The sequence below is a fragment of the Electrona antarctica genome (assembly GCF_951216825.1).
Source record: "Electrona antarctica genome assembly, chromosome: 9".
NCBI lineage: Eukaryota > Metazoa > Chordata > Actinopteri > Myctophiformes > Myctophidae > Electrona > Electrona antarctica.
This window is the reverse complement of record NC_136790.1, coordinates 50,057,265-50,080,087: the sequence shown is the minus strand read 5'-3', so window position 1 is coordinate 50,080,087 and position 22,823 is coordinate 50,057,265. Positions and strand designations below refer to the sequence as shown.

Sequence of the window (22,823 nt, the reverse complement as noted above, 5' to 3'; positions counted from 1 at the left end):
TGGCTCCCCGGCTATAAAGGCTTAATGGAAGGAATTAGTGGGGCACGATATAATCGGTATCAAAATAATGCAGTTAAAAAAGTTGTTTTGAGTATTGCTAATGTTTGAAGACAGCATAATCTGAATCGGCAGATATGACCCTGCAAATGATCGGATATTGGTCATGAATTCATAATCGTGCACCCCTAGAAGGAATACACTGCTCGTTCAGGAGAATTGCCTTTCTGCTTGGTTTCAGACAAATCTCTTAAAACTAATGTGAGAACAAAAATCACACCTGTGTGAACTGAGTGGTGCAACTCCCCTCTCTCTCTGTAATTAGCAGGCAACAGTGCAACACTATCTCTCTCTCCGTTTCTGGCACAACAGCACCACTTTTGCCCCTACTGGTACTCTAAACATAGTTACATAGGTTAGGACGGACATTGCTGTTCCTTGGAGTGGTTGCACCACTCAAAAAATGAAGGGTGCCATTTACTGACCAAACGCATTTTATTTCCCCCCCAAGGCTGTCTTATCAAATGTCCTAGGTTTATGAAAACAATGAGCAGATCATTCCAAATTAAACAAAACCAACATTTGAGAATACAGTTGGAACATAATATTCTACAGAGTAAATGTTTGTCATTTATCATTACACAGAAAAAGATTACAATTCCATTTAAATAAACCAGACCAGTGCAGCAACATTGCATGTATCCTGCCCTGCCATCCACTACTCCTGTACATCCAAGATGGGAACTACGTCGAAGGTCACCAGGAATGGAGACGGGTGTAGAGAACCCGTCAGCCTATGTTTAATCCATTTATTAATACAATGAATAACTCCTTCATTCCAACTCTGTGGCTCTCTAAAACACGTGTTTCAATGCGGCAGCCAAATGTAAAGGCAGGAAAAATAATTAAAAAAATAATTTAGATAAATTCAATCAATAATTGACAGCCCTTTTTGTTGGACAAACAGGAACAATTGGGAAGAATCGAATACTTTTTAATAAATAAAAATATAAGAAAAACATGATTGTGAAATGCAGTAATGTAAAAAAAAAAAAAAAAAAGGCAACAATAGCCAACATACAGTACAAGCGCAAACGCATCACAATCGTGATGCATCATAAGTTTGTATAAACGATTTTCTTTTTTTAAGCCATAATGAAAAAGAGGGGCTGCAGGCAGAGGGTATGATTCTTTAGGGGTCTAAAAGTTAGGGAACTCCTACTCCTACCATAACATCAAGCAGGAAATCAACGTAAAATACACCGTCACAGCAGTGTCATTTTGTACAAAAAGCTTAACTTTAAAAATAATAAGTTTGAAGACGTAAAATGTTCAGCTTTTCATCCCAAGATTGAGTCACCACATCATAAGTCAGTTAAGCATTGTTAACATATTGAGACATCCCTTTTACAACGAGACATCGCCCAATGATAAAGCTGAACGAGAGGCATTACTGTAATCAAAATGTCTCCATGCTTGCACAAAGATGCCTAGTGTCCAGTCGGATAGGACTGAGTTGTGCATGACCACCTCATTCACTCAAGGGTGTGCTCAAGAAAGGGTCATCATGAACATCCCTTTGGTGTCTATTTATACTACTCACTGTAGTGTAGCTACAGTCACACAGTAGACACTGGAAAGGCTTTGCACCGTGTACAACGGTGTGTCTCTTCAGACTGTCCATGTGGATGAAACTCTTCTCACACTGTTCACACTGTAACCTTGCTGCAGAGTGGACAGACTGGTGTCTCCTGCATTCATTTAAATGATAGAAACTCTTGTCACACTGACCACACTGGAACGGTTTTACTCCGCTGTGGGTAGACTTGTGTCTCCTGAGGTTACTCGGCTGACCGAAGCTCCGGTCACATTGGTCACACTGGAACTTCTCACGGAAATGAATATTCCTTTGGTGAACCTTTAGACTACTTCTCTCAGTGAAAGTGCATGGACACTGTAGACACTGGAAAGGCTTTTCCCCAGTGTGCACACGGAGGTGTCTGTTTAGACTGCTTATCTGAGTGAAACTCTTACCACACTCTTTGCACTGGAACGGCTTTTCTCCACTGTGGACGGCCAGGTGTCTCCTGAGGTTACCTATACTACCGAACTTCTTGTCACACTGTTCACAATTGAAGTTCTTTTCTCCCGTGTGGACACGCTGGTGGTCCTTCCATTGGTAGAACCTATCGAATAACTTGAAACAGAAATCACAGATGAAGGGATCCTTTTTTCTGTAAGTCCGCTTCGGTACAGGTCTGGTCGACAGTCTATGGCTATATATATCTATTGGCTCATCGGTGTCTTCTTGTTTCAGCGATATTGGCTCATCGGTGTCTTCTTGTTTCAGGCCAGTGGGGTCTACGCCGTTCACAGGGAGGCTCTCTGGGATCTCTCCGTCCCTCACCATTCGTCTGTAGACCTGATTGTGACACCTCCTCATGTGTTTCCAGAGGTAAAGCGAAGACGTGTAGGCGACATCCGTACACTCGGGACAGGTGAAGGCCCCAAGCAGGTAAGCCCTCATTCCTGAGAAAGACGAGAAGGGCAGGTGAAAATGGATGAGTACAAGTAACGTGAAAAAACCCTCCATCTGTCCAACAAGTCCCCTCATAGGCACACTATGATTTCGCCGTTAGTTTTAAAGGACGACTTCACCAACTTTCAACGCATCTCTATAGAATAGGTTCTCATTGTTGTCTCAGAGGGGGTTGTGGTCAGTTAAGAAACCCACCTACAGTACCAGAGTACCAGTGACATCAAAGAGGGGGAATCCACATTGAAGCTAATATAAACGGAAAGTTAGCATGCTCATTTTTCTCTCGTGAATAAAAATCTATTCTCTCTTATTATACATCATACATCATCTCTGAACAACTGAATATTTCATTTCATTTCATTTCATTTCATTTTATTTCGCACATAGTGTAACACAATTACAGTACAAATCATAATAGATAACAATTAATATATTTCATAATTCATTTGTCTTTCATACAGTATCTGATACACCTATGACGAAAAGGAGCAGGAAGAAGAATAAATTCTTATAAATACCTGCCCCCTTTTCACTTAAAATATATGTGATTGGTTAGCCGATTTGCTCGTCTACATGTGATTTTTCGCCCCTCAAAAGAAATCACACTTGTGTGAAGTGAGGGGCATCACTGGGGCACAGGAGGGCCCTTCAAAAGGAAAATCTGCATTTGAAAAAGAAAAATCTGCCCAACGATGATGTCACTGTAGGCGGGTTTCCTATAGAGACCTAGATGGTACCATATTATAATGATCATTATACTGCATTCACACAGATGCAAAGCTACAGTCTACCATGCGACATGACGATGCATCAGAGGTTTGTAGCTGCTGCAAAAGCTACAAATACACTGTAGTTTTGCATCTGCCTGTGTGAACGCAGCATTAGTGAGAGCAATTATATGAACCTGCCTGAATAAGATGTCAGAATTTAAAAAGGACAAACACTAGGACCTAGGTCATAAAAATCTCACATCACACCTGTGTGATGTGAGGGGCGCTCTTATCATCGTACATCATCATGACTAACATGTCGATTTGCTCAACGGGAATTTAATGTTTGTTTAAGATGAACATCTACATTAATAGCCAGTGCCCCTCAAAAGAATAAGGTCATGCATGCTAGCCATTGGGACATCCGCATTCATCCAGGATTTTTGGACTGCACGTACGTTCAAGGACAGACTTGCACAGCATTAAAGCTAATAGAAACGGAAAGTTAGCATGCTCATTTTTGTCTTAAAAAATAAAATAAATTAAATCGTGTTGTGAAAATCTGCCTAACGTTGACGCCACTAGGCGGGTTTCTGAAGTGTCCTATGAGACCTACACCGAGTAGGGAAACAAATGGTACATCTATTCTAAAATTGTTAGTGGTTGTTCAGTCACACAGGTCTCGCCATATCATTAACAAAGGCAAAATACATTTCAGGTCGGGATACAAATGTTATCCAATCATTATCCTATAAAGATAATTCTTCATAAGCTTCACTTTTTCAGTTTTCCAGTTCCAAAGAGAGGGCAACAGGAGAAAAAGAAAGACAGACACAAACAGATGAAAGAAAAGAGAAAGACAGGTCAAGCTATTCCTGCAATAAACACTATAAATGAACTGCATTTAGCATCTGTTAACATATGAACAGTTTATCACCCAGGTATGGGCCTTGGATATTTACCATTTCTGTCCGCGTGTAGAATCTGTGCCACTGAAGTGGCATGATCTTTGTTGAATATTCTGCCTTGCTTCAGGATTCTTCTTCTAGTTTCTGCGACGTACTCCAAGTCCAACCAATCAGAGTCTTCACTGCTGCTCTCGTCTGCTGATTCCCAACACATGTCCGTATCATAAACGCTGTCCTCAGACTCTTCTTCTTCCACGCTGCTGAACTGCTGCTGCTGCTGCTGAGGTGCCGGTGGACCGAGAGCATGGCGAACCATGTCCAGTGGGAGTGGGGTTAGGATCACGGCTGGCTCCATGTTCAGTGGATCTGTGGGTGAATAGAGTTTGGTATGGACCACGGCTGGCTCCATGTTCAGTGGATCTGTGGGTGAATAGAGTTTGGTATGGCCCACGGCTGGCTCCATGTTCAGTGGATCTGTGGGTGAATAGAGTTTGGTATGGACCACCGCTGGCTCCATGTTCAGTGGATCTGTGGGTGAATAGAGTTTGGTATGAACCACCGCTGGCTTCATGTTCAGTGGATCTGAGGGTGAATAGAGTTTGGTATGGACCACCGCTGACTCCATGTTCAGTGGATCTGTGGGTGAATAGAGTTTGGTATGGACCACCGCTGACTCCATGTTCAGTGGATCTGTGGGTGAATCGAGTTTGGTATGGACCACCGCTGGCTCCATGTTTAGTGGATCTGTGGGTGAATAGAGTTTGGTATGGACCAGCGCTGGCTCCATATTTAGTGGATCTGTGGGTGAATAGAGTTTGGTATGGACCACCGCTGGCTCCATGTTCAGTGGGGGTTTGTGAGAATCGAGTTTGGTAAGGTCCACCGGTCGCTCCATGTTTAGTGGGTGTTTGTGTGAATCGAGTTTGGTAAGGATCACCACTGGCTCCATCTTTAGTGGGTCTTTCTGTGAATGGACTTTGGTATGGACCACCGCTGGCTCCATGTTCAGTGGATCTTTGTGTGAATCGAGTTGGACCACCGCTAGCTCCATGTTTAGTGGGTCTTTGGGTGAATCGAGTTTGGTATGGACCACCGCTGGCTCCATGTTCAGTGGGTCTTTGGGTGAATCGAGTTTGGTATGGACCACCGCTGGCTCCATGTTCAGTGGGTCTTTGGGTGAATCGAGTTTGGTATGGACCACCGCTGGCTCCATGTTCAGTGGATCTTTGTTTGAATTTTTGACACCGCTGGTCTGTGGATGATGTGACTTGTCAGCGGGTCTGTTAGGCGCCACAGGACTTACAGATGTATACAAGTAAGGCATATCACCAAGGAAGAAGAACACTGCGAAAAAAAATAAGAATTCAAATCATAAAACGCATGTTAATGTCATTACTTTACATTATGAAATCATAAAAAAAACAAGTTTGTTTTTGTTAAAAAAGTTGAAGCTCTAGCGCTACAGTATTTGTTCAGCATCTCTCCAGCCCATTTTGGGCGGGAACCCCTTTTGGTGTTTTAAACATTATGTTATAATTTAGGTATTGAAAAATAGCAGATCTACAAGCTCATAGCGCGCCACCGAGTGGCGCGCTATGAGCTTGTAGGTCTGCTATTTTTGAAAAATCGTTACAATATTTTTTTCAGAAAACTGGAGGATTTAGAAGATTTTTTTTTTTAATTTTGAGGTCAGGCCTAAATGGGTTCGTAAACAGATGCATTTCAGGTCGGGATGCCAATTTGATCTAATCGGGGAATGAAAAGTCGACAAAGATGATTCATCAGCTTCAATTGTAAAGCGGTTCAGTTCTCCATAACAGTTATTCATCCTGCGTTCTGTATTAGTGGTCTGTCCTGGTTCCATAACAAAATGGTATCACGATCTGAAGATTGCATTTCAGTTTACTAAAGAGCGCGGGGGACAAGGAAACCCCTGTTACTGAACAAACACTAATGTTCAGTTTACTAAAGAGCGCGGGGGACAAGGAAACCCCTGTTACTGAACACACACTAATGTTCAGTTTACTAAAGAGCGCGGGGGACAAGGAAACCCCTGTTACTGAACACACACTAATGTTCAGTTTACTAAAGAGCGCGGGGGACAAGGAAACCCCTGTTACTGAACACACACTAATGTTCAGTTTACTAAAGAGCGCGGGGGACAAGGAAACCCCTGTTACTGAACACACACTAATGTTCAGTTTACTAAAGAGCGCGGGGGACAAGGAAACCCCTGTTACTGAACACACACTAATGTTCAGTTTACTAAAGAGCGTGGGGGACAAGGAAACCCCTGTTACTGAACACACACTAATGTTCAGTTTACTAAAGAGCGCGGGGGACAAGGAAACCCCTGTTACTGAACACTAAAGAGCGCGGGGGACAAGGAAACCCCTGTTACTGAACACTAAAGAGCGCGGGGGACAAGGAAACCCCTGTTACTGAACACTAAAGAGCGCGGGGGACAAGGAAACCCCTGTTACTGAACACTAAAGAGCGCGGGGGACAAGGAAACCCCTGTTACTGAACACTAAAGAGCGCGGGGGACAAGGAAACCCCTGTTACTGAACACTAAAGAGCGCGGGGGACAAGGAAACCCCTGTTACTGAACGAACACTAGAGCAATCGATTAGCAATTAGAATATAGCCATTGATGACTAGGAAAAAATTTAAATAAATCTCGCATAGAATCACTTAAGGGGCATTCCACTCATTTTCAACATTTTACTATGTCATTAATATACCTTAGAGCTGTTGTGTGGAAATAATAAAAAAGTCCCCCCATTCTGTGTTTCCTAGAACCAGAGGTCTGAAAAAAATAATTAACATGGTGAAACACATCTTGATGATGTCATCAAGATGTGTTTCACCATGTTAATGATTTTTGTCATACTTACAGTTCTAGGAAACACAGAATGGGGGGGGACTTTTTTATTATTTCCACACAACAGCTCTAAGGTATATTAATGACATAGTAAAATGTTGAAAATGGGTGGCTTTCCCCTTTAAACTCACTTTAATAATGGGTGTTGGCTTTAGGTGTGTCAATACAGTCTATGCTTGCACATTGCCACACCAATATCTAACACCAATTATCATACATGCATTATCTGTAGTTGTATTGGTTACTAGCCTGATTTATCTGCTGTAGTTTTTAACCTTAAAAGGACCCCTTCAAAGTAAACATGTTTTACTTCATATAAATGGTCCTCAATTCACTAACGCTCATTAAGATGCAGGGGGACACTAAGGGCTGGCTGACCGTTTGTGGCAGGTGAATCAAACTTTCGGGGCAGGTGGAGTTTGCTTTCAGGTTGCCCGACTGGGCAAGTGCGTGTTTGAGTGGGGACGCAAACGTCTTTAGTTCTCTATAAAAACAACACATCTGTCGGCCCAAAACTTGCTTGGCGGATACCCTCGTTGCTACTCTTAAAAATATGAAGTGAAGTCATAATCATATATAGTAAACATAGTATAGTAAACAGTAAAAAATAAGTGTTGAAACTTGAACTGAACGATAATTAAAATTGTACCAATCATTTTTTTAAGGGGCGATTTACTTTTTGGGCAACTGGGCATGACCTAAAGCTAAAGGCAAGTACTTTCCTTAGTGTCAACTTCTGAGATGGCACTATTTCTGTCTCTAATCTGCATCTCAGAGACAGACATGTAGACAGAAAAGGTGGAACCTTATAAGCCTTAGTGAGGACCAATTATATGAAGATTAGGTTGAAAATTAAGTGCTTTATGTGGAAAAGAAACAAACAAAAACATCAGCTTAGGGTTTCATGCCCAATGTAGGATCATCTCATCTGTGTTATATTTTTACAATTTTAACAACATGGGTATTTGGAAAAATGTATGATATTGGGAGGCCTGGACCTCGGTTATTTACCATTGGTGTTGATTTGTGGCGCCTGTGTCTTTGAAGTGGCATCTTTGTTGAGTTTTCTGCCTTCCTGCACGTCCCTCTTCATTTTCGATATGGACGTGTCAGAATCATACACACCGTCATCCTCATCCTCCCCACTGCTGCATTGCTGCGGAGATTCCGGTGGACAGAGAGAGTGGCGAACCATTTGCCGTGGCAGTGGGGTCAGGACCAGCGCTGGCTCCATGTTTAGTGGCTCTTTGTGTGAATCCTGTGCCCCGCTGGTCTGTGGGTGTTGGGACTTGGCAGCAGCACCATTAGACGCCACGGCACTCACGGATGTATATAAATAAGGCATATCACCAAGGAAGAAGAAAACTGAAAATAGAAATCATTAACATCATGTTACAATCATCATTGGATTGTGTTAACAGAAATCATAAATTGTCACATGTAGGAGCCAAAATGGCTATAATAACTATATAATAATAAAATAACCCAAGCTAAATACAGGCTTCACACTTAAAGGGGAATTTCTCCCTAAACCTTTTTTTTACAAAAGTAAGTTGATAATTATGTATATTGACAAAGAAAATATATTAAAAAACAATAAAGATATAGGGGAGCTGGGGCTGCAGCTGGAGATGAAGCTGGGGCGGGGTGGTCTAACGCTAGAACTCCTATTCAATCGCGCAGTTGTTTTTTGTTCACATCTGTTCTAGATGATGTGACAGCAACACTCCATGCATTGTTGACACTGCACTCTTCCTGGTCTACGTGAGCTGATGTTAAACCCCTCCAGCAGCAGCCCCAGCTCCAGCCCCAGCTCCCCTATATCTTTATTTTATTTTTTTAATTATTTTTGTTGGTCAATATACATAATTACTTTTGTAAAAAAGGGTTTAGGGAGAAATTCCCCTTTAAGTCAATTACCCCCGTTTAACATGCCAGTTTACCTTTGCTGGTTGAACACATTCAGTGCCCATTTTTTTGTAGAATTATCTTTTTACTTACTGTTAGGTCTTAGCTTCCTGTAATCAGACAGAGTTGACTGCTCCAGACGTTCTGGGTCTTCGATGATCCACTGCAGCTTACTTATGTTCCGCTTCGTGGGATTCTTCTCCGAGAGCCGGATGATAAACCTGTGATATGCTTGTGAATCCTCTTGTGTTTTGCCTATACGCCAAAAGCACTGCCTGAGATATTCCGTCGACGCCTTCTTCACAGAACGTTTGCCTGTATTCCCATTCTTTACAGACTTTACAGACAGATCAGAAGAGGCCTTAAACCGCTTGGCTGTCACGTGATTCTTTACATCTTTTGTATGTCGGCGCTTCTTCACCCCTGCCACTTTTGTTCTTTGCTGGACGTTGCTCGAGTTGGTGTTTAGATGGAAATCAGGCTCTTTCATGCAGTAGTCAGGAACCCACATCGCCATGATCTCCTCTACTGCATCACTCGCCACGGTGTCACTCAGCAGATTTAAACAGTTGGCTCGCAGAGAGATGGGGTTCCAGAACTCGGGATCGAAGTGCATGCCCATCTTCAGGACCTAAAAAAAAGGCAGATTTTACACGTACATGTTAAGGTTGCCACCAAGAGCTCGATAACGCAGGGATTAGCAAATTTCACACAGCAACACCGACATAAAATAAGAACTATCGTTTTATTATTACTTATCCCAGGGCCTGAAATTCAGTTTTCCAAACGGGAGGGATTCTACTTGGTGCTGTAGTTGTCCGTCTCTTTATCCTTCTACTCCGTCCTTTAGTCTTTCTTATCAACAAAGTATGAATAAGGCTTCAGAATCCGGTCCCGGTGCATTAAGATTATTATTATCATTTGTCCCGTTTGCGTCAATGCATTCGGGATGACCGGTGGTTTTTCAGAGCAGTTCCCCTTTAATTAGGATGATTTACATTCCAGCCAGTTGTCCATATTTCATCATTCAAGTTCATATTGAAACCTGATTTTAGTGAGTGTGCGCTGCAGCCGTTGTAGAGTCTGTGGCTACAAAAGAGGGGGCTCACTGAGTCATTGTAGAAGAGGAGAGAGAGCGCACACACCACTGAAGACGACCTGGAATGATACCGCACCTTATGTCCATTTGTCGCCCCTTCTGGACGGGAACTAGAGTTCTCAAATTCTGCCCGAACCCGAGGGTACCCGACCCGACCCGACGGGTTCGGGCCGAGCCGGGCTGAAATATATGCTAATTGGTAGGGCCGGGTCGGGCTCTCGGGTTGGCGCTGCTAAAGGGGATTTTTTTTTTTTTTTTTTTCAATAAAAATGATTCTGTTCTGTCAATCTGTCTTTGTGTATTTATTTATTAATAATGAACAGCAGTGCTGTCAGTGTGTTGTGTTGCTCCGCTGACAGTGACTGGATTGGGAATTTGGGATGTAAAACTTTTGGAGAGAGAGAGAGAACAGCACGCGTTGCGCTGCTCGCGCAGCATAAAGTCTGTCAGACTGAGTGAGGCTGAGGGGCGCCTGATTTATACTTCATTGCAATCTGGTGTTGCGCACAAAATAGACATTCAATCTACAAACCCACTGAAGTCCACAATGCACCATGAGCTAACGCTTTTTTAACTTGTAGATCGTTTTTTTTAAAGGGCCATAAATCGTTAGAAGAAAGAAAATAATAGCCTGAATTTACATGACTAAAGGTGTTACACTTACAGCCGCGGCACGGCGGTGCTCAGCAGCACGCAGCAGAGCAGACGCACGGATTCAAGGCAGACAGATAAAGCATTGATTGATTGACTGAATACTTTATTAGCAGTTTACATACAAGCGCAAGACAGTAGGCTACAGTTCAAAATACAAGGTCTGCTTGAGCTTGCCTTGTTCTCATACTAGAATATGATTTGTTTTGTACTACTGCAGTAGAACATGTTTTGGGTTTGTAACTTTGTTTAACTTTGTAGACTAGAAAAGATCTCTGCTCTGCTGACAAAATAGAAATTACACGAGCAGCGGCAGCGCCGTCAGGGAGAGAGAGAGAGAGAGAGAGAGAGAGAGAATGAGAGCTACAAAGGGGATTTAACATTCTAGTGCTAAATACCTATTTCGTAGGCCTACTAATACTATAACCTATTTCGCGCAGAAGAGAACTTACTAAGTTAACATTATGTTTTCAACAACTGAACATGATTGTGATGTCTCCATTTAGAAAACTATTATAATGTCCGTTGACTCCATTCTCTCTCTCACTCGCGAGTCGCAACATGGCGCTGCCTGCGCAGTGCGCACACTAACAATCTTTTTTTTTTTTTTTTTTCTCTCGGGTTTTGTCGGGTTTTCGGGCCTAAAATGATGAGAACTGTTCGGGCCGAGCCGGGCCTCGGGCTGGCCCAGTCGGGCCCAGTTAGAGCCGGGCTTTAATTTTCAGGCCCGTTGAGAACTCTAACGGGAACCCCTTTTGATGTTTTAACTAACCATTATGCGCCACCAAGTGGCGCACTACGAGCTTGTAGATCTGCTATTTTTGAAAAATCGAAGAACGACTGACATAGAAACATAGCTTTTTCAGAAAACTGTCCTTTTCAAACAGACATTTTTAGAATCTGATCTCAGGTCAAAATGGGTTAAACCATTGCACTATACCTGGAGCGTTTCAAAGCGAACTTGGTTGCTGACAGGGCTGGCCTGCGCATGGTCGTCCTGGTCAGGGTGTATGTAGAGGCTGAAGACCATCTTGAAAGCCTCCACCGTGCGCTCTAGGAAGAAGACCAGCAGTGCACAGATTTGGCACATCTCCAGGTCATTGGGAAACAGGCCAGCGAGGGTCTTGTAGATCAGGGACTTGGTGGGGACATCGCTGGGAAGGCAGGACTGAAGGGCCTTGGTGCACAGCTCCACACAAAACTGGTGTCCATCTTTGCCCAACTAAATATTGATTAAAAAAAAAGACAGAATGCAGAATAACGGTGGATTTATACGGTTGCATGTAATGAAAATATTCCACTTTCCATTATTGCAAAAGTAGTGATTTAGTTAAGAATTCTCCCCACCTGACTCAGCCATTATTCAGGTATTTTAAGATAATGAACTTTGATTATTTTTCAATAGCTAAAGTATAACATAATGCTTAAAACACCAAAAGGGGTTCCCGCCCAGAATGGGTTAAAACACATCTTGAGTTGAAGAACAATCCTGCACAAAAATGTAGCTCCTTTCTTTACATGAAAAATACTCACCTCTTCCAGAAGTACTTTGATGAAAGGGAAGACTGAATTGACATTGGTGGCAGTCAGCATCAGCTGTTGGATCTCCTCAAGTAAGACTTGCTTCGAGGTTTGCAACCGCAACTGGAGTTTACTCCATATGAAGACAAGGTGACTGTAAGACAAAAGACAATCAATCCATGATTCTATGAGCAGTAACATTAAACTGCCTTACACCTCGTTTCCACATAGTTCGTGATCTTTATGAGTCAACCAGATGTCCATTCATTCCTATAATGGTGATCTCTGATGCCATAAGACCTTATTTTTCTTTTATTGTTTCCGTAAAAAGAAAAACAGCCATTTTAGCAGTTCTGAGCTATCGTTCTTCACGAAATTCGGCAATATTGTAGAGGGCATCGAGGATCCCTCAGGAACTGAGCTCACTCATTAGTCAAGACTCAAAAGACCTCTGACCTTTAGATCTCCCGATGAGTAAATTGATTTTCTCGATCCGAATTTCAACAAAATAAAATGGCATTACATGGGGGTCAGTAGACTATGCATGTCAAACTGGGCATCCTTTTCAAATGGGGTCTTGCCCTGAAAATGAATTTTCAGGGCAAGACCTCGACCTTGTGCGTGCGGACTCGGCCCCCAGCCTGGTACCCTAGTCAAAATATGGCCCTTGAGGAAAATGAATTGGGGAACCCTGTGCTACAGTATCACCTGTTCAGACATTGGCAGGGGCGAATAATAAGGGCGAAATAATTAATAAATGCCTAATAGTGAATGTGTTCTCACAAAAATGTAAAATGCTTTGAGGAATTTCTTGAAAATCTTTTGAAATAATAATTAAAAAAAATAAAAATAAAGGGGTATTCACCGTTATAATTAGTCCATGTACAGTACTGTACATCTTAGTCTGTGTACTGGAACTTGAGATACAGTGTACTTGATATGTATTGTGTATTTGCCTGTACTGTAGCATACTTTATGGATGGGCTACGAGAGACATCTCAGCGCCAGCAAGGTCAGCCTTGCTACATTAGTCATTATCATGTCACGTTTCTATGTCTGGCACGCTACGAGCTTGTAGGTCTGCTATTTTTGAAAAATCGTAAAAATGCGGCTTTTTTTTTCTTTTTCTTTTTTGACGTCAGGCCTAAATGGTTTAATCAAAGTTCATTATGATCCAGCACTATATACGTTTCCTGTTGTGTAATAAACTTTGTGAACCTTTAGCGTGATACTGTCTCGTGTCGCGTTATTGTTCTCCCGGGCCCGCCGCCGCCGTACCGAAGGAATACTTCAACCGGATTATCACACACCACCCAAGCTGCACACACTACCTGTCTGTCAGAACCAGACGAGGGTCCAGTTTAGAGATCACAACAATCACTCACAAGTTCGCAAGTCGCAACCAAGGGGCCAGTGAGGCTATTCAACGTTGAAGGTCTGGGCCCTAGTGGTAGGAGGAGGGACTACAGGCGGACCCGTGGATTCATGACCGGGAAACCCCGTGCAGCTGGGCTTTAACATTGAGCGCTCGGTTGCATACGTCACCCCGGACCTCAAGGTACTTCCGGCAGTCTTCCGGGTGCTTCAAAACGCCACTGAGCAACTTCATAGAAATGAATAGCTTGGGGGCGGGGCTAGTGCTCCAGTTCGGTCTCTATCCTTTATATACTCTATGGTCGCAACCCATAAAATAAAAGTGGTCCACGACCCACATATGGGTCCTGACCCACTGTTTGGGAACCTGTGACCTAGATCATCCAGCCCTCCTATCAGCACATGGCCATGGTAAGCAGGATTATGAAACCTTGCCTAAAATCTAGAAATGGGCATGTTTTAAACTGTGTTGTGCCAAACAGTGCCACGCCATGTACAAATGGGAATGTAACTGGAATGGTTGTTTGCTGCTCTTAGAACCATTTTGGCATGCCATCAATAATAATAATAATAATAATGAATTGCATTTTTATGGCGCTTTTCTATGCACTACGTGCCTACTCAAAGCACTTACAATGGTTCATTCATTCATACATAGGGAGGTGAAGCGGCGAACAGTCGACGCCAGCGTCCTCACTTCCCACATTCACACACCAATGGTGGCGAGCTCACACCGAGCGACTCTTTGGAGGCAGTGTGGGGTTCAGTGTCTTGCCCAAGGACACTTCGACATGTGGACAGGAGGAGCCGGGATTCGAACCGCCGACCCATGGATCATTGGACGACCTGCTCTACCTCCTGAGCCACAGCCGCCCCATCACTCTGCAAGTAACGTGACCTTGTTCCCAGGCATTGTATTGTGGGGGGGGGGACCATCATGTTATTTAATAAAAGGGTCAAAATAAGACTTGCAGTCTAGTCTAAGTGTTACAGAGTTATATAAAACACAAGAGATAAGCTACAAATGTAGTCTCTTTTTTTAGCAAAAAGCCGATGCACACCTCAGAAGGCTAGTGACAGGTGCGTAGGACAATAGAGCACACATTAAAAAGGGTATCCTTGAAAAACAAAGAAAAGGTCCCACACACGACGAAATGTTGCTCTTTATTAGGTCGACGTTTCGGTCGCTTAGACCTTCATCAGGACAGACAAATGTATGTAGTCTCAACTTTAGTCTCAGAGCGTGATGGAATGAAAAGTCAAGAGTATAATTCCACACAGCTAGTCTTTAAATAGCAGTCGAATCAATGTTGCTGCTGTTCGATGGCGCGAATTACCATGTCAAAGTTTACTAAAGTGGAACTGGGTCCACCGATTGCAATTAAATAATTCAAATGAATTTAATTTGATGTGAGATATCACCGTGACTAGCCCTTTAGTATATTTGTGAACTAATAGAAAGTACAATCTACCCCAAATGGTCCATGTATCCTCTACGAAGCTGCTGGGAGAGGAAGGCTCTGGCGAGGGTCAGTACTATCGATTCATCGCTTTCCTCGCTCTCCATATTACAGATGATCTGAACAGCATCCTTGCCATTAAGCTCAGCCACCTGAGGTAGGGGAGAAAAAAGCCATTGTCATCACATTATTCAAATGCCATTAGCTAACTGGTTAATGTGTATTTGTTACAGTACAACAAGTCGTTGGTTCGATTCCTGCTGTGTTGCATGTCTTTCTAACCCGACACCGCCAGATGGGGCAGCAGAGAGTACACTGGGATCAAGGCAGCACTGTGTATGCCTTGATCCCGCCTCTAGCTGCCGCTGATTGGCCAGGCCGTTTTGTGGCCGGGCATCAAGTCTGCCTGAGAGTTCCCAGATGGGAGCAGGAGGGGGGAACCCAGTGTACTCTCTGCTGCCCCATCTGGCGGAGTCAGGTTAATGTTTTTCTACACGGTCCTGCATAAATAAAGCACAAGCACCTCAAAATATACAAATAGTCTAGTCTATACCATTAAATACTCCAAATAGTCTAGTCTATACCATTAAATACTCCAAATAGTCTAGTCTATACCATTAAATACTCCAAATAGTCTAGTCTATACCATTAAATACTCCAAATAGTCTAGTCTATACCATTAAATACTCCAAATAGTCTAGTCTATACCATTAAATACTCCAAATAGTCTAGTCTATACCATTAAATACTCCAAATAGTCTAGTCTATACCATTCAGAGTGTGCTGGTAATAATAAGAACTGCAATACATGTCCACAACTAAAAAGGAACACAGAACTCTGGTAGTTTCACAAGGTGCTTCAAAAATCAAGTTGCGTAGTTTGGGGCTGTCGGCATCAAAAGGTCCGTGGTCAATTAAACACAGCTCAAATGGAGTCAAGGGGGGGTTTTTGACCATTAACACAATCATTCCCAGGATTCCTTCAAAATAGGAGCTCTGGGGTGCCGGAAAGACATGGCCCGCCTTTACTCTTGGATTGGATTGGATTCCCTATGACGTGTGGACGGGGACACGTCCTATGAACGGAACCTGTTAATGTGGATATACCGGTAGTTGTTTTGTCCATCGATTGAGGAAGTCAGACGGAAAAAAAACCTACGTTACTGACTAGTAAAGTGTGTTCAATTAGCACAGATTCATTTTAAAAAGAAAAGTCGGTTTCTGCCCGACAGCGATGACACGCATTGTCATTATCCAACACTGTCACTCAAACCCACCTCTTTGTTCAGACGGTCGTGCTGAGAGGTTTTGTGGAGACAGGTGAGGTACACCTGGAGGAAGAAGTGATGTTGTCCTGCTGTAGGATGCTGAGAGCAGCACTTGGCCAGGGCCATGGCCTCACTAATCCTCTCACAGGTCAACAGGTATCGTACCCGCAGCTCCAACAACAACGGCAGCTGGGAGCCGATAAATGTGTCCACTGTGGGGAGTCAAACAGGAGGAGAACATTTTAGTTCCATTATAGAAATCAACATGGACATCTTATACATCTCTGGGTAGCAGTACAACTTGAGAAACATAAATAAACTAGAAAAGTTTTTGGAAAGATTGCAAAGTGCAAAATTGCAAGTTTTGCTAGCCAATTACAATGTCACGTCACCCTGTGATCATTTGTAAGTATTTTGGAGGGGATTGTTTTGCATTTGCAGCACCCCCTATGGATGAAAATAGATTGCTTTTGGCTCTGGGTTGATTAAATTAAACCACCCGTGACATGTGATTCAAATTTGGGATGGATTGGACATTCTGTTCGTGATTTGTAAAATACTTGAATGTGAGTTTTCGCATTTTCCCATTTATGTCAATGGGGAAATTTAATGCACAAATAAATTGATAGTTGGTAGTGAATGAGGATGAAACAATATTGAACATTTGTTTTTGATTTGTTTATGCTAAGAAACACAATTTAAAATGAAATATTTGCACACATAAAATAAACACCAAAATGAAAGAAAAAAAATCACTCGTGATAAGTGAGGGGCCCGCTTATCTTCATACATCACATTCCGTGCTTACTGCTCAGCCAATCAAATCATCACAAATGTCATTCCAGCCAATCAATTTTGGCGTCTTCACTTTTCTGCCCTCACTTTTATCCTCAATATGTATATTGCTCAGCCAATCAAATCATCGCTATGGGGTGATCAGCCAATCAAATCATCGTGTTTGTGTTCACACAAAAAGGCGCAAGCACACCTGTGCCGCACAAAACACCTCGTCCAGGCATCTCTTCCGGGTTTTTAAACAGCTGGTGGATGGAAATGACGCTTGTGCGCCGGCTTTTACTTTGACTAAAAAAAAATGTAAAAAAAAGAAATCGGACACTACAAGTTGAAGCTGCGTGCGAGCGTCATTTCCATCCACCAGCTGTTTAAAAACCCGGAAGAGACGCCTGGACGAGGCCCTTTCTTGCCGCCTCTTGACGTGACAATGTGCCCACACCCAAACAGACAAAGCTGGGCATAGGAGGGGCTTGCGCCCCCCAAAAATAAATAATAATCATAAACAGGGTTGTTGGTGCTGTGTGAGACAGGTATAAAAGATGTTTTCACCATTACAAACCTTCAATCTGTGGTATTGTAGTCTCTTCGAGGATGGACTGCAGAGTGGCGTGTGCCCATGGCCCTCCATCTTGTATGCAAGTGCTCACCTGGATCAAGTGAACATTCTGATGCCTTACAAGACACATATGGCATTCCTGGAAGACAGAGAAGAGAAGAAATTGATGGACTGATAAAATACACAAAATAAATTGTACTTTATATCAGGCGGTTTTAAAGTGTGGGACAATCGGCACAGGAGAGGTTTTAATTAGGGATGCACCAAAAGGGAAATTCTTGGCGAAACCGAATATAGGAAACAGTTGGCCGAAAAATGAATATGATTAATATTATTTTCTTTCCCTACCATTGCTGATTTATGGCAAAAGAAATGACAAAACTTAACTTAAATAATAATCACTATTATGGGTCCATAAAACATTTATTCAGCTCTTTTGAATGCATTAATTGCATACACTATTCGGTGATATATTTTCTGCCTATTCGGGCCGAAATCGAAATTTGCCGAATATTTTCTGCGGCCGAATATTCGGTGCATCACTAGTTTTAATTGTCTGAGACAATGGGCCACAAGTTGCAACCAGACAAACATTAAATACATTTAATTACCTCACAAACGCCCGCTTCTATTTACACGCACTTGTGTTTTACTTACAGTAAGTAGCATTATAAATATACTGTAAGGGTGTTGCATTTAAGGGGCAAGTGACAGCTACTGTTAAAGCAAATGGAAAATGGATTGAAGGTTCACCTGAAATGTAATTGTGAAGTGTTTCAGTGGATCCTTATTGAAGTCCTTCTCATCAAAGAACAGCAAGAGCTCAAAAACACTCCTATAAAAAGGAACAGAGATCCTATAAAATCTCTCTCAGGGAAATAAACATAATTATTTTAATTTGCATCCCGTTTCCTATTAATAGTCCTAACAAAGACCTCCGCCAGCATTACTTACAAGGCCAGACTGCTGAGCATGGAGCGCACATCATCACAGCCTACTCGAAATAAGTGAGAGCCTCGAACAAAGTAGCAAAGAGCAACCTCAAGGATCCTGAGTCGAGGCAGTGGAGTCTGCCAGTGACATGTGTACTCCTCCACCAGCTAGAGAGAGATGGGGAGAGCGAGACATAAAAAATGAATTGTCAACAATACCAGAGTTGGGAAACAGCTTCGATCTCATTCAAGTTTTATATTTTTTTCACATCCAGGCCCTGGCTTCAGCTGTGTACAAAACAGGATTAATTAACAACATGACATGGTACACAAGACAAAATACAACATGCAGCAGCACAGAAAACAACAACCACTTGACAGGCAGTTACAACAGCCCTCCCCCGGCAGCCCCCATACTTCATCATTAGGTGATCATCATTAACCCTTGACTAGAAGAAGTTCAACACCAGCTCATCTATGGCGTCACATCTCCAATATCAGAACGAACGTCTCTAAATGTTCTGATGAATTGAAAATGGTGGACCCTCACCCAATTGTTAACAAGTGTAATGGTTCATGGTGTCGTCCACAGTAACGGTTTATGAGTTGCGCTTTCGTTTGAAATGTACCCATTCTGCCTACTTTGAATAAATACTTCAATCAATTAGTGGTGTATTCAATTAAGCGATATGGCAAATTTGGCAATATATCAATTGAACATCCGAAAGATAGGTGAATCGATAGAGAGGCTGCTGTATCGATACGGCAATAAACGGCATGAATTATCTGGGTGACGCAGTGTTGCGAAACGCGTCTCTGTTTAACGTTATCAAAGCACCCCTTGCAATGCACTCCCGCACTATTCCTCGTCTCCCCCAATGAGTGCAACTGGCTGCGCAACCCTGACCGCCAGGGGCACTGTTGTGCAGTTACAATGGAGGAAAGATCCAAGCTGGATGACAGATTCCGAGACAAAGTGGATCAAAACACTTTTTTATTGAAAACTACGGACCTACAGGTTTTTAACCTCGCCTCACCAGGCTTTCCACCTCGGAGGAAAGCCTGGTCTCTGTTCCAAAAGTGCCGTGTGAACCGGTCTGGAACAGATGATATCGTGTTGTAGTATTGTTTTGTAGTCATCAGGCAGGAACAATCAAACGGAACCTCCTTTTCCTTCAAACCGGAAGAATAACAATAAAAGCTCTCATATCCTGTAGCTTTTATTGAGAAAAATCGGTTTGAGGGAAAAGGAAGTTCCGGAAGATTGATGACTACAAAACAATACTACAACATGACGTACCGATATCATCCGCTCCCGACCGGTTCATATACCCGAAATGGAATGGTGCCCAGGCTTTTAAACGCTAGACATAAGCCAACCTGACAAGTGGGGCAGTAGGCCAAGCACCTTAGATTTTGCATTTGTACATGTTTAAAGTCAGAGTAGCTACAGTACAGAGGCAGCAGGTCCTGCGCTCAGGACCATGGGGCATGATACCTAAGAGTTAGACTCTCGTAGATTGAAAATGTCAGAATCGATAAATCTACGCGAGTCTAAATCTTAGGCTAGTTTAGACCAGTGGAGCAATATAATATCTAGTATAAACACTTCCTTCCATTAAACACTGCGTTCCAGAGGTGTTGCCAGAGAAAATGCAAATGCAACCAGGTCTATAAAAATAAGCCAAAAAGAAGCAGTACTGATATGATCCTTTCTGGCCAGTGTTGCCAAATCTGTTTATTATAAGCGATTTGGGGATTATTTTTCTGTGAAGTAGATTGTAAAATATTGGGGTCCTTTGCACTTGGCATGAAAATGTTTGACAACCACTGCTCTAAAACAATATTAGACAAATTATACAGTTTGCAGCTAGAATTAAGCCACAAACACATCCTCATTCATTCTCTTATCGTCCTTTTGCCTAACCTAAATTAAATAGGCCGATTAACCAAGTAAACAAAGTTATTAAACGCAAAACAAAAGATAAATATTTGATTTGCATGTATTAAGAACATTGTATTTTAATTTAAAGATCTCTGTGGGCCTGAAAGTGTTTTATTGTATTTGTGCAACATGGTCATTATTTTTTAATAAACGTATAATCGATATATATCATATTGTGGCCTCTGTATCGTGATACATATCTGTGTGAGGTTGCAAGCAATATTCACCACTACAATCAATCAATCAATCAATCAATCAGGAGCGAGCACACTAGTGGGGAGGTGAACTTGAGCAGAGATGTCGCACAGCCAGGGACAAATTAGCCATTGGGCCAGTGGGGCCGTGGCCCAGTGGCCCTTGGCTCTCAGGGGCCCTTCGGGGAAATTGGACCGTGCGGTACTAGGTTTGACACCCTGAAAAGGGCATCTGGGGCCCTTCATTGGCCATTGATTTTGTTAAATTTAGGTCAAAAAGATGATAAAAACACGAAAATGTCACACGCACGCACGCACGCGCGCTATGGGGGCCCTGCAAGAATTACCGGCCCAGGGGCCCTGGTGGGGGTTAATCCGTCCCTGCGCACAGCTCGTAGTCATGATGCAAATATATTTTACCAACTTTTCGTTTCAACAAGAATGCCTTCTTCAGGGTAAGAGGAATAGAAAAACTGCTCCCATTTATAGAGATTGGGAGTCTGGGACAAAGGCCTCATCAGGGAGTGTCCTCAATCTAGCCAACACCTAAAGTGAGTAATTGGTTGCTATTGGCAATTATGAATAGTAGTAAAAACCAGATTGAAGTAATTCAATAAAATTCAAAAATATATACACATTAGCAAAATACATTAAAGGATTATAAAGGTTTAAAATACACCTGCCCACATCTGCAATATCAGCCAACAATTACATGTAATTATCACGTTATAAGTTTCAGCCACAACTGACAGCGGATAGGTTTGGGGTATTTGTCACTGGAGTGAGATCCAAAAAAGGTCAGAGAATTTTAGATTTTCATTAAACAATCGCTTTGCAGATTGAAAGAGGATAATTCAAGCTGGCCCTACAGCTGCAACGTCGGTGAGTTTAACGTCGTTTAATATTACAAGCAGATCGGAAATTTCAATTTGGACAGCTGTCAATGGAGGGTAGCATTGCAACTAGATTCAACCCAATATAAAACAATCTAGTGTTGCAAATTGCGGCTAGTAGCATCTGCCCAGAATCGTCTCGTTTATTTGTGGTACAAACAAATGCTAAGCTAGCCAGGCTAATGTTGGGCTAGCTAAACCGTTGGCTTTAGCAGTGAATTAATTGACTATATAGGACCGTTAGCTCTGGAACAGTAATTAAGGCTATGGGGACAGTCATGGTCATTAGCACGAAACACAAACAAGTCACTGACACCCGTTCGGGAACATATCCAATTGTTCTTATGCGTATTGTTGTTCTAAAACATCACAAAATACAGATAGCCTAGCGGTGAAATCATAGTTCTCGTCGCGCGTGCGTGACGTGTGGCTTGTCAAAATTACGGATGCCTAATCAAAGAGAAAGACGTTTTCATCTGAAAATGTTGAAATAACGTATTATATATTTTTTGACAACCGCGCAACGGGGGGTGGGGGGGTGTGTAGCAAAAAAAAACTAACGTCAGCTAGCATATTTCTGGGGGAGGGGAAATATGAAGAGCTGCTAGGGTTTTTTTGTTATTATTATCGTCTTCTCTCTCTTACCTTGCTGAAGTCAGAACAGAAGGTTTTACCACGGTCCACCTGCACGGCATCAATGGTCGAAGACGAGCTGTTTTTAAACGATTTAAACAAACTCTGTAGTTGTTTCTCGAAGCCCTCCAAGTCGAGTTCACAGCCCCCTGCTGTCGCCATACTGCCCGACTAGCCGTGCGCGTAGCAGCTGCTCTGGTTCATAAGCATAGAAGCAGCTACACACACGCACACACGCCCTCCGCTACGGAAGCCCCGAAGCCGTGCACAGTCTGCACGCCGTGTGCAAAAGGGTAATATCAGTCCTCAAGGGCTTCTGACAGAAATATGGGGAGGGGACTATCCGACTTATACAAGGGACTCAAGGGAGGGGATGGGAACATGGGGTGGTCCACTAGAATACGAGACGGCTCGCCCCTTTTCCAACTCGCCCAAAGCGGCGAAGATCGGTCGCCCCAACGGGAAGAGTGGTCGCCCCAACGGATCGAGAATTTAAAACCTTAGAAGTTGGACTTATTACCCCCTTTTAGACTTATAGCATAATGTACAGATAATA

At 42.7% G+C, this 22,823-nt stretch overlaps 1 protein-coding gene across 1 annotated transcript; it reads right to left on the bottom strand.

Moving 5' to 3' along the window:
• Positions 1-975: 975 nt before the first annotated feature.
• On the bottom strand, positions 976-22,495 carry LOC306930131 (uncharacterized protein). The gene is made up of 12 exons (XM_079510879.1): positions 22,280-22,495; positions 18,625-18,770; positions 18,424-18,505; positions 17,674-17,809; positions 16,329-16,531; positions 15,064-15,203; positions 12,230-12,371; positions 11,637-11,918; positions 9,040-9,577; positions 8,050-8,403; positions 4,209-5,498; positions 976-2,526 (listed from the first exon to the last, which is right to left on the bottom strand). Exons 1-12 carry the CDS (start codon positions 22,427-22,429, stop codon positions 1,529-1,531), a joined length of 4,461 nt encoding a protein of 1,486 aa, XP_079367005.1. The 5' UTR covers positions 22,430-22,495; the 3' UTR covers positions 976-1,528.
• Positions 22,496-22,823: the final 328 nt, after the last annotated feature.